This window comes from Drosophila grimshawi, unplaced genomic scaffold, assembly GCF_018153295.1.
Source record: "Drosophila grimshawi isolate 15287-2541.00 unplaced genomic scaffold, ASM1815329v1 contig_1367, whole genome shotgun sequence".
Taxonomy (NCBI): domain Eukaryota; kingdom Metazoa; phylum Arthropoda; class Insecta; order Diptera; family Drosophilidae; genus Drosophila; species Drosophila grimshawi.
Window position 1 is genome coordinate 10,625,690 of NW_025062889.1, and position 12,313 is coordinate 10,638,002.

Sequence of the window (12,313 nt, forward strand, 5' to 3'; positions counted from 1 at the left end):
TAATAGTGGAATTAATTATTTGACGAAATCAACTCGAATTGCAGCACGCTCTGATTGCGTAATTAATGGTTTGAGATACACAGAACTGTTTGTAATTAAGTTATATCACTTCAAGTGTGGGTATTTATGTTAATTTAAGAGTTTTGTTTGCTGTTTTTATTTATATCCTACATAATTTTTCCTTTTTTGAGGTACTGGTGACTGCCGACTTGGAAAATTTTTGTTTGATTAGTAGAGGCACATCTGGCAAATTTTTTACACAAGTTGCAGAAAGTAATAAATATCAACAGGTCTCCCCTCTTTAGTTAGTTTTGGGCCAACCTCATTGCATGTTAGCTTGAACCGCCCCACAGCAATCAAGCAATTGAAACGATTATAAGCGTGCTCCCTTTAAAATCCGCCTCTATTTGTCAACAGAATTGCAAATGTCGTAAATACAAATAAGTATTTGTATTAAAGTCTAACCCACATAGCGAAGCCCGATCTGAAATATACCACCCAACACTACCCATCGAAGTTTGTGGAGTTCTCAACTTGAACATATGCAAATATCATAATTTTACCATCATGTCTGCAACGTCGTAAAAAAAGGGGAACAAGAAGCAGCTGTCAGTTGCTGTTGGACGAAGTTGGTTGATCAGGCACCAAGAGACAAGGTACAATACGCCACAAAATTGTCTTGTAAGGCAACACTGTAGTCGATTGCTTATGAGGACAGCCAAACAACAAACAACAAAATTGTTTCGGCACGCCGCGAAGGTTGCTGCCGGTTTCAGTGAAATGAGTGGTGGACACGCAAGGTTCTGGCCTAAGGACTGACTGGCCCAGACATCAAACTTATTTATTTACTCTAAAAACAATACAAGAAAATTAATAGCAATTTGCATAGTTTTTCATAAATAGTATGTTGCAATAAACGTTTTGTTCTTCACATTGTTGTAAATGCCAATAAATGAGGTTTCCATTTTAATGAATGCGGCTCTTTGATTTTGGCCTTTGCTTGAATATGGCGTTCATTGATTACCCTTATCAGCCTAGCGCCTAATTGGATTTGTTACTTCATTGTATTCATCAGAAAGCCATTAAGCTAATTTGGCCAACAGGCAATGATTTGTATTTTCCACGCACAAAAACCAAAACGAACAAACAACAACAACAACAACATTGACAACGTGCGTGACTTTTTGGCTTCGAGCCAAAGTTTGCTAACGCAACTTTTGATTTATAATGATTACAATTAGCTATCGATGCGTGTTATTTGAGCATTTCAAATTCATGCAATTGTTGAACAATTTCATTAAATCGAGAAATAATAAAATTTCTTAATAATTAAGAAGATAATTCCTAGAATCGGTAGAATATCTTATTGATCCATCATGTACAAGTTCTCGAGCATCAGAAAAAAGTTTCCTCTAAAACTTATTAATATGGGCAATTGCAATTGTTACAGCATTACTGTTCGAATCAAGCATTTCGACAGTCAACCTTTTTGTCTGTCACAGAATTAAGTAAGCGAGCAAATTGTTGAGATATTAAAGCGAGTTTATTGAAGTTTATTGAGACTTGTCAGCACATGCAAACTAAGTTACAAAAGCCACAACAATCAACAACAACTTTTAGCCACAGAGACCACTTCTCCCATTCGAGCCCACAACAACAAGAATATTTACAAGAGAAGGCAGCCTAGAAAAATATGAAAGAAGAGCTAACAGTTTAGTTGGAAATTGACGAGCGACGTGAGCACACGGTCAAAAAAATTTTCTTTCTGCGAGCAAATAGTATATCAGCTTACACACAAGTTAATATATTTACGAGAAACATTATAATTATGAAATTCGTGATGTGAGGTGATAAGCGTAAAATATAATGAGTAATTAAATGAATCGATATGAGTTTTAATGTGTATTTTAAATGCTAAAAATACAACAAAATACAATATTACAAAGTAAAGTGGTAAAAAAAGAATTTACTTTTCAAATTCGCATATTTAATTTTAAAAATGCCACGAAAAAAGCAAAAAGTTGATACTCTTGAGGAAATTGAAACGAATATTAAACTGCTCTGCGATCAGTCGAACAATCACATGAAAGTTCGTGAATACTACAAGGCATTGAATGGTTATAATCAGGTAAATATATTTAAAATATGTGATCAACGGAATTCTATTGCCAAAATTTCAATATGAATTGTGTAAAATCAAGGATTCATAAAGAGTTTAATATTTGAAAATGTAACGACTGCCATTTAAAAGCGCTCGCTAGATGGCGACACAATGAAAGCTTTGAGAAAGCTTTGAAGGTAAACCAGGAAAACTATTTACTGGTATATTAAAAAGCTGTTTACAGTTTGAGAGTAACACTTAAGCAGATATGGGAAAAGAGCAAATAGGATTCTGTTCAAAGATTCATCCAAGGAAGATAAATAAAGACCATAAGATTTTAAAGGCATTTCTTATAAGAGGGCCATTAGGAAAGGCGAATAAGCAAAAACCATAAGAAAAGCCTTAAATCTCGGATAGTCCCTCAACAATTATTTGGTCTAAATAAACTGATTGATGTGCAACACTTTACTGCTCCTTTAAAAATGGATACGTATGGAGTACTTAAAGAGCCAAGGATGTCAGTGTCAGCAATATGTCTTTTAAAATCCTTCCATTCAACCCGACGCCGAACTTTGCCTAGCCGCGTGTTGTTGATTTTTGTTATTTGTTATCGATTGTTAACCCATATTTATAGTTGGCTAGTCTCCTGGCAACCAACCATGGGCAAATGGCAAATCAATTATCTATTGTTTTGCAACTGTCAGCAGGTGTGAATTTTTCACACTTTCGGCCGCGTAGAGAACTTTTGAAGTTGCAGTTTAAATTGTTGTTATTAAAATGGCTACGAGTGTGTTGAACAACATTTTGGCTGTTGATAAGGAGCAGGAGCTGTTGCAGAGTTTCCTACGCACGGGAGCTAATGCAGACGAGGAATCCTTGGACGAATCGAATAAAAGGTCAAAGGGTCGCGGTCGTGCCTCACATAAGGTACCCATTTGGGAGAGACGCGACTCGTATGGCGGCGGCGGCAAATCCTCAACGGAGCGTGGCGGCCGAGGTGCGGGCAAGCATCCGGAGGATCTGGAGCCTAGCGGCTCCAAGCGTGGCAACCGCATCGAGGCTGAGTTGCGTGCGGCACGCAAACGCATCGAGGAGCAGATGCTGAAGAAAAAGAAGCCCAAGGAGAATTTCGTTGACTTCTATACGGACAAGGATCGAGCGGCGGCTGTCAGCGCCGGCGCCTTTGACATCAAGCAGAGTTTGCAAATAAAGCAGAAGCAGGATCGCAATGAGGCGCTCCTAATCCCCGACGAGGCGGACATTAGTTCAATTATTGCGCTCGGCTTGAAGGAGATCAAAAATGCGAATCCGGAGAATGCGATACATTTCTTTTGCAAGGTTGAAAGGGGGAATCTTTAAATGCACAGCTAATTTATCTTTATATACCCCATTTTCTACATTTTTCCTATTAACAAGTATCCCTTTCTGCTTGCAGGCTCTGGAGCTGAACAGCACGGATATTAATGCCTTGATCTCTCGCAGCAAATGTTATCTGCTGCTGGGTGAGGCCTCTAAGGCGCTGCAGGATGCGGAAACGGCGCTCAGCGAGGACAAGAATAATATACGCGCCATATACCAGAAGGCAGAGTCTCTTTACTATTTGGGTCAGTTCGAGCAGAGTTTGATGTTCTTCCATCGGGGATTACGTGCTCGTCCGGAGCTTGCTTCATTTCGGTTGGGCGTGCAGAAGACACAGGAGGCCATTGAGAACACGATTGGGACAAAAATCCGTTCCACAATACCAGTTGCTCCAATTAAAAGCGGAATACCGAAGAAATCGGGTGATAATACGCCCAAGTCGCAAAACCTGAGCAGTGCTCGGGTACGACAGAAGCCCACAAAGGCGGATCTGGAACGACGCAATGCACGCAAACTGCTGGGTGAGCTGTGCGTGGACAAGGAGTATCTAGAGAAGCTACTGCTCCATCCGGATCTCGTGCGCGCCGATACCAACACAGAGAATATCTCTGCATTGGCCAAGGAAGCTGTCTGCTTCCTTAACAAGCGTCAGGAATTCTGGCGACAGCAACGTCCTTGCACTGCTTTGCCGAATCACAAGAATCTGCCCAACGATGTGCTTCCCAAGTGGTTTTAAGCAAAGCAGCAACGGATGTAGTTTTAAGTGTTAAGTTTATGTTTGAAGTACATTTTGCGTGGGTTTCAATAAAACACAAATATTAAAAAAAAAATGTTTACGATTCGTACAGATCCCAAAAGAACCTGAACAGATTCCTTCAAATAAAATTCAATTCTAATTTGTATTATAAGTAGCATATTTATTGATTTACCTTTCTTGCAATTTGGTGATTAAACTTCTTTTTTTTTTTACAATTTTCACATATGGTGTAACATTAACACTTTAAATATTTTTTTGCAATTTGCATTTGCATTTTTCTTTGATATTGTTTTCGTATAATTCATTCCATCATCCCAGGTAATGTCTAAATCAACATGTTCGACAGTAAATATTTCCATGGATTTTAGCTCTAGCATTTTGCTGACTTTTTAACTCAGTTAACAAACGAAAATTACTGCCATATAGTATATAGTTATAATATATAGTAATGCGAGCTCTCATAGTATTGATTTGATTTATAATTTGTTTTTAATACTTTCGTCTACCACATTTGATTTTGTTTTATTTGATAAATTGACTAGAATGGCTATAATAATTTAAGACATATACAATACAATATGTATGTGTAGTAATTTAATACTTTATTATGTAGTTTTTGTTTGTTTGTTCAGATTGCTCGCTATGGTTAACATAAATACTTAGGTTATTTGGTGCTTTAGTGTGTGTGTGTGTGTACATCCGGCCAGTGTTGGTTAAGTAATTAAGTGCTCATATAACAGAAACAGATACATTCAAGTTTAAAGCAATGAACCAAGCTTATTTCGATTTACAATCTCTTCTTTGAGCTTACAGAATGCATATAAACAACAAATTCAGTTTTTAAATTATTGCCTGGAAACACTTCAACATTGTACGTAAATGATATATCTTCTATACAATTGGCAAATACATAATTTTTGTAGTATTTAGTTATGCGATTTCCAACATTAAACACAACAATAAATGGAATGTAAATATGTGGAGTGCCATTTGAATCGAGTGCCATCCATGCTTGACAGCTGGACTGTAAGTTGAAAGAGAAAGAACATTGATTAAATAATATCTTTGTATTACTATTAACTCTGAGCATTCTTTATAAAAAAAAAACAACCAGTTTGTACTTTATTTTTAGCTGAATATTTTCAACACTATTTTCCCATACGTAACTGTAACTGTAAACGATACTTAGCTGTTCGGCAAGCAGCCTCCCATATGGTCTAGTGGCTAGGATATCTGGCTTTCACCCAGAAGGCCCGGGTTCGATTCCCGGTATGGGAAGTAATTTTTTTTTTATAATTTATATATTTTTAAATTTGTTTAATGCATATTCATTTGATATGGACTTACTCTGGGCTTGCTCGGGTTTCTTAGTTATTTGTGGGGCGTGTGGGTAGCGGCGGTGCATTCCCACTGCGATTTGGTATTGGTGGCGGGCCACGACGATTGGGTAGCGGTGGCGGTGGACCCATTGGTGGTACTGGCCCCGCCGGCTGTCGACGTGGACTATCAAGGGCTCCAATGACTGGCGGCGGAGCAGCTGGTGGCGGATGACGTGGTGCTGGCACATCATCTTGTATCTCCTCGTATATGTTGCTGGTCGTCTCGTAGGCGGTATCCTGTGTGGGTGAGACCTGATCCAGAGATGGTGGCTTGGATTGCCGTGTGGGCGTTGATACTGGCGTTCCTTGTTTGCTCTGCGTTTGACGTGGTGGTGTGGCTGGACCGGATGGCAAAGCAGTGGCGCCTCCAATGGGCGAAGCCTTGCCCGACGATGAGCTTGGCGAGCTCGCGGACGTGGCATGCAACGGCGAACCCATCTCCGTGGGTGATTGCGATTTGGATGAGGGCGTTGTGTCGCAAAGCATGTTGGGTGGACGCGGCGGTGGCGGCATTGTCACCTGCACCGGCTGCAATGGCGTCTGCATTGGCTGCGGTGGTAACGGTGGCTTCGCCGGCTTGGGCACAATACTAATGACGCCGGCATGGGGCAAGTGTCGTGGCGAGTTCTTTGGTGACATGGGCATGGGCGGACGCGCTGGCGCCGGACGCGTTGGTGGCTGTTTGGGCCGCTGTGGCACCTCGGGCGTTAATTGGAGTAACTGCGCCTGCTCTGCGGGATTGGCGCAGAGTGGAATGGTGTTTGAGGTGCATAGCTCAATTTCACTGTCCACCTGCTGGGGCCAATCGGGTGTTTTGAGCTCGAAGACCAGCTCCAAACCGCAGACTTGGGTGCTGTGCTTGGCGGCCGCATTCAGAGCCGATTCCCCATTGCGAAAGGTCACCCACATGGTGTCCTCGACATAACGTACCAGCGTCACTTCACCCATTTTGGAGAGCTCAGCAATGAGTTCGGCCATGACATGCTCATCGTAGATGGTCGGTCCATCCTCGTCGGCTTCTGCAGATGCTTCATGCACATGCACCACAATCGTCGAATCGGGCGGACCCAGATCCCTGATAACCTGATCAAAGACCGCACGTCGACGCTGCTGATCAATTTCCATGATCTCTGCATCGATGATGGCAATCACTGGACGATGATCGCTCTGCTTCAGCTCCGAGCGTCCATAGTGGATGAGCTTGCCCGGATTCCAGGCAGCTGTGCCAACGCCACCGAAATCACTTTCCGCCAGAGCTTTGCGACGACGCCAGAGCACACGATCTGTCCAGGCGGGCGCCCGTTGTTTCTCGGATGTGTCGTAGTCATCGCTAAACACATCATATTTGTATGTTGGATCAAAGGTGATTTCACCCTCGAGGAACTCGGAGAATACATTGCCCGCCTCCTGCTCCTTGCGCAACTGATCGAATTCCAGCACTGTGGTTAGGTCTCCATTGCGGACACACTCCTTCAGCTCATCCTTTTCCATATCGATGCGATAGTTGAAGTCACCGCACCAGAAAACCCAATCATGCGACTTGAGTGTCCGTCCCATGGGAAAAGCTAATTTCCTTGTTATTTCCGCATAGTCAGCGTTACGTTCCGTGACTTGAGATTGACCGGCAGCAAAATGGGCGCACACAAAGCACATGGAACTGCCGTGCAGGACGAAGCGTATGGCACAGGCACCTTTGTTGCCCGTTGCTCCGCCCAAGCCCGTTTTCACACAATCAATGGCCACATCTCGAATGTGGGGCGCATGCTCCGGCCGTATATAGATGTAGAGGCAAACTCCGACCAACTGCTGATAGGTGAGCAGCACATAGTCATTGTCCCGCGATATAGTCTTCTGCAGCTCCTCGGCCCACAGTTTGGCATTATCGGTGCTGGCTGCCATTATATTCGATGCATTCAGATCGACAATTTCCTCGAAGCCAATGGCATAAATATCCACCGGATGATCGGCATGCTCCGACGGATTGTTCACATCCACCAGCGCCTTGGAGCGCGCCAATGCATGACAATCAAGCAGCCAATCAGCCAAGGAGTCCTTGAATACAATGCTGCGAAAGTGCTTCCCACCATTCACATTATAAGTGCCAACAGCAACGCGTGCCATGCGAGGACGCACATATTCCGTGTAACGCTTGCACAGCTCACGCAGCGTCGTTGTCGGTGCATGCAACATATTCGAGGGCAACAGGATGCGCGCACGATCAGCCAGCTCTGAGCTAAGTGTTGAGCCCACAAGCAGAATATCAATGGCTTCCTGCAAGTAGGTATGCAAATCAGTTTAGAGAATCGATATTCGTATTCGTTACTCACCTGTTTGGAATTGTCCAGCAGATTGTTCTGAATGGTGCGTGCAGCAGATCGAGCACCATCCATCAGCTTAGATCCACCTTGAATGGCACCTGTGCCCGCATAGATTTTGCTCACCTCGTTGCCATTGTTAATCCACATTTGACGAAAGATCTCCTCGAAACGCGAGATGTTCTGCTGTTTGCCGCCCATTTTCAATGCCTCCAGCTGCAGATTGAGCGTATCCAGGCCGAGATACGTCTGCACACAGTTGGTGCGATCCAAGCAGTCCAGACAATTGGTGCGCACAACACCAAATTGCTCCTGCTGCACCTGGCCATTGGAGGCATGAAAGATGCCATAATGAGCACCGCAGGCGACCATGCGCTCCTTGAGCTTGGCCAGAGCCGAGAAATTGCCGCCCCGACACTCCTGATGATAGTCGAAGACGACGTGTGGGATATCCTTGTGCGCGGACATGCCATGATGCCGCTGGAATTCATTGCTCAGCATCGCTTCGCCCTCTTTGCTGCCAATTAGCGAGCTACCCAGAAGATTGACGATCGTCTGGTAGCCGTAACGTTGCCTCATCATGCTCATGTGACGATCAAAGGCCGCCGCTGAGGTCTCGAATCCTCGCGATAGCTTCACCTTGTGCGAGCCCACTTGTACACCGGGCTGCTCCCAGAAGAGCGGCACCGAGCCACGCGTCTGCACATGACTGGTGACATCGCCATCCACATAGATGACCTGCTCCGTCTCCACAAAGTTGGCCACATAGCCCTCATCGTTCGTGCCACGGACATTGAAACGCGTTCCAGCGCGCTCACAGCTCAGACGTGAGATGATCGCGGCGCGTGCCTGCTTGGCGCCAATGTAAACGGTGCGCACCTCAACGGAGCCGCACATTGTCTGCAGCAGCCACGACTGACAGTCGATGCCGAAGCGCATCAGATGAATGTGCATCATGCGGTTCCAGAAGAATCGATTGTCCGTCTCGTCGGTCTGATGGCGACGCTGTGCACACAGCGTAATATCGAACTTGCTATTTGGTGGCGATCCTGCACCAGCAGCCGATGGATTCTGATGCGCAAAGTAAAACGTGCCCGAATTGAGCAGCTTGCGCACCTCACTAATCTTGTCCTCGTTGGGCACCGCATTCTGCAGCGATACAAATGACGTTTGCGTTATGCGAAAGATTTCCACATCGCCAATTTTGCCCATCGACACGCATCCGGTGACGAGCACCAGAAAGAGCACAGTGCTCTCGCCAGCATTCAGCTGCAGTGCACCCAAACAGCCATAAGCATCGCACACCTGTGTGCAAAGAAGAATATTTATTTATTTTTATAGAATTATAGAATAAATATACAAATTTTCAGATTATATGCTAACAAATATCCCATTTAAAATACAGCTATGAATTACTAACGTTTTCTCTTTTGTTTATATAAGTATTTTCACAACTAAACCAAGAATTGTTTTTGGGATGATTGGAAAAAGCTTACAAAATACAAAATGTTATGAATCAATAAGTCAACACAAGTCACACGATTTAAGTTACATAACATGTTATTAGGTGATTTACATATATAGAAAAACATTTAAAGCGACATAACTATTAATTTAAGATACTTCTCAAGCAAGTTGGGTGCTTTACTTATTAGTTTTATTTGTTCAATTTGATATTACGCGACGTTTGCGTCACTCATTGCCTTTTAATAATTTAGAGCCACGCTCTTCAAAACTTTTAGCTTGAAGGCTTGACATATTGCTATTAAAAATCTATTAAACAATTATAGATAATTATTATATTTTTGTAATTTTCTTCTTTTTGGTGTACTAAGAATAGCCATGGAAATTTTCCTAATAAATTTTCATTGCAAATGGGATGATTTGAAAAGTGATACTGACCTTTGTGTACTGTTTGCGGATAACGTTCTCCTGCTGGGTGAGCAGTGCACAGACGTGGGATTCAAAGAGGATGCAGTCGGTGTGATTGCGATGCTCCAATAGAACACTATGCGGAGACGGTGCTATTGACTTTTCAAGTACGCGTATCACCTTGGACATGGCCATCGTGCGGGCAGCAACTTTTCTCGTTTCTTGTTGGGAATGAACTAAAAGTTTCACTGGTGTGTTTTTTTCTCCGACTTCATCAATGCCGCTTCAGCAGCGGCCAAAACATCTGCAAGTGTAAACAGCAAATTTGCACAATTTTTAAACATTATTAAAGATTATTTAAAGAGGCGTGTGTTAAAACTCAAGAGCCAAACATTGAATGACTGCAATAAACAAGAATCAAACACAGACAGTGGCAAAGAATTTTTTCCATACGCCCCCATTCCAATCGCCGCCAGCTGGTGCACACACACATACACATACTCACATGCACGCACATGCATGCTCACACATGTGTATTTGTGTATGTGTCGCTGGTTAGCTGATAAAACTGTATAGATTTTTCGCATGCCAAAATTTGTGCGTATCTATTATGCTAATATAAACATTCTGCTGCTTTGCCACACGCCACTGTAATCAGATTGTCATTAGGTATTGTTGACGATAATTTTTGTTACTGTTTCTGGTGTTCTAGATAAGATATACCTTTTTTTTCCAACAATTTGATTGCAATTTGGACGAGTTGTATTGAATCGTTCGGAATAAGTTCAATTAAAGCAATCAGTGAACAAGTGACTTGAACGAACGCACTGCGGCCCTGGTTTAAGTTCATTTGGTTCTAGTTCGCAAATAACATTTTCTGTTATTAAAGTGTTTTAATTGTGTATTATATATATTTTTGCAGCATTTGAAACGCCGACTGAATTTCTTTTATTTACAGACTCGATTTTTACGGAAATAGATTAGATTTTAGAAAGAACAAAAGCGGCCACGCTATTCAAATTTATAACATAGTCTTAGATTCCTCTGTTTGCTTAACAGTCGTAGAGATGAGCTCTATAACTATTTATATAAATTATTATTATTCGTGGAGATTTGTTTTATTATTATAATTAGTATTAAAAAATTATTAACTAATCAGTATCTGAACTTTGCAAATGTGGTTTACGAATATAAAAGACGATTTGCTAAAAATCAGTGTTAATAGTTTTGTAATTTAAAATTAATATAAGTATTCAGTGTGAAAGTTAAAAGTTATTATTGGAAGTACAGCGGGAAATCTGATTAACTAATTTAGATTGCGGGGACTTGAGATATCATATCAGTAACTCACTTCAGAGATTTCATGAGCATTTTTTAATAAATACGATCGAATTTCCAGCGACAAATTTTTAACCGCGTCATGCGAAAATAATTTCAATGAATTATTCAAGATTGTATAGAATACTATCTAAATTCGGAATGCTATCTTAATCCCCACTTTTTTGTGTGCCTAAAAACCATTCATATAGCAAAGATACGAACAATGCGACATCTTCTAGTACAAAAATACGGGCAAAGAGCGTTAAATTGTTTGCTCTGGCCATTTAAAAAGCGAAGGTGCCCGTATCGGTACCGCACTTTATACTGCTCGGTGTACTGTAAGCAAATTATACATTTTTGCTTTACATTAATCAAATTGACATTTGGTAAGTTCTTGAATCGATCGAACGATCTAACAGTGTCAATATATCATGACCACCGTCATTAAGAATAAAAACATAAACAGACAATCAGTAAACTCGGATGAGTCATCAGTGATTGTGGCTTATCAGTAAATACATATATTTATATATATGCATATATGTGTACGTAAATGATTCTTCGGCTTGCACTCGTGAATGGAACATTTCTGGCCCTGGAAAGAGATATCATGTTGATAAATATATTGAAGCATAAAAATAACATTATTTAATAGTTGTTGGTCATTGTTTTTAATCATGTTTAATTTATTGACTATGTTTAAGCCTAGTTATCAATATATTTTTAGAAAATACATACTTATTTAATAAATTTTTACCTTTCAAAACAAAAGCTCAACAAAACTGATCTCTTTGAACACATACCCAAAAAAGTCTTATCCAATTTCAATTTTAATTGATAAGCTAACTGTCTACATTTGAAATTCCCGACAGAGACAGCAAAATAATAATATATATATTTTTATTTATATGCATATTACCTAATAACTGTATTATTATGTTAGGCAAAAAGGTCAGTTAATAATTTCTTTTGACTAAAAGTATTTTAGTATGTGGCTTTTAAAAAAGCCTCAGTTAAACTTTTATCTAGTTTTTTTTTGTATTTTTTCTTTTTAGATAATTGCGCTTGATTATTGATACATAATAATTTGTATGTATGTATGATTATATCTATCTAAATGTATTTGTAAGTATGTAAATTATCTAGTGCTAAATTTATCGCGTTTAATTTTTCATATTTGACTAGTTGAATTTTGATAAGAAATCAAATT

General features: G+C 41.0%; 2 protein-coding genes and 1 non-coding gene across 4 annotated transcripts; 2 read left to right on the top strand and 1 right to left on the bottom strand.

Annotated features, from left to right (window-relative positions):
• The first annotated feature begins 1,999 nt into the window (after positions 1–1,999).
• On the top strand, positions 2,000–4,265 carry LOC6561187 (outer dynein arm-docking complex subunit 4). Of its 2 annotated transcripts, none has more exons than XM_032734866.1 (2): positions 2,000–2,128; positions 3,537–4,265. In XM_032734866.1, the coding sequence occupies exons 1-2, from the start codon at positions 2,000–2,002 to the stop codon at positions 4,194–4,196; spliced, it is 789 nt and encodes a 262-aa protein (XP_032590757.1). In that variant the 3' UTR covers positions 4,197–4,265. The 2 variants fall into 2 exon arrangements, with proteins under 2 accessions (XP_032590757.1, XP_001986399.1); XM_001986363.2 differs by lacking the exon at positions 2,000–2,128 and adding an exon at positions 2,813–3,439.
• Positions 4,266–4,798: 533 nt separating this feature from the next.
• Positions 4,799–10,527, bottom strand: LOC116804979 (synaptojanin-1). The gene is made up of 5 exons (XM_032734230.2): positions 10,507–10,527; positions 9,814–10,087; positions 7,924–9,216; positions 5,565–7,867; positions 4,799–5,241 (listed from the first exon to the last, which is right to left on the bottom strand). The coding sequence occupies exons 2-4, from the start codon at positions 9,976–9,978 to the stop codon at positions 5,585–5,587; spliced, it is 3,741 nt and encodes a 1,246-aa protein (XP_032590121.1). The 5' UTR covers positions 9,979–10,087; positions 10,507–10,527; the 3' UTR covers positions 4,799–5,241; positions 5,565–5,584.
• Positions 5,424–5,495, top strand: Trnae-uuc. Its single transcript has one exon. It is a non-coding gene; the product is annotated as a tRNA-Glu (tRNA).
• Positions 10,528–12,313: the final 1,786 nt, after the last annotated feature.

Bases quoted from the DNA above. Each gene is read 5' to 3' on its own strand.
- LOC6561187 (XM_001986363.2), top strand. From the start codon at position 2,879: ATGGCTACGAGTGTGTTGAACAACATTTTGGCTGTTGATAAGGAGCAG. The intron at 3,440-3,536 runs GTTGAAAGGGGG...TTCTGCTTGCAG, and splicing joins CGATACATTTCTTTTGCAAG to GCTCTGGAGCTGAACAGCAC.
- LOC116804979 (XM_032734230.2), bottom strand. From the start codon at position 9,978: ATGGCCATGTCCAAGGTGATACGCGTACTTGAAAAGTCAATAGCACCG. The intron at 9,217-9,813 runs GTCAGTATCACT...CTTTGCACACAG, and splicing joins TCCGCAAACAGTACACAAAG to GTGTGCGATGCTTATGGCTG. The intron at 7,868-7,923 runs GTGAGTAACGAA...ACCTACTTGCAG, and splicing joins TGCTGGACAATTCCAAACAG to GAAGCCATTGATATTCTGCT.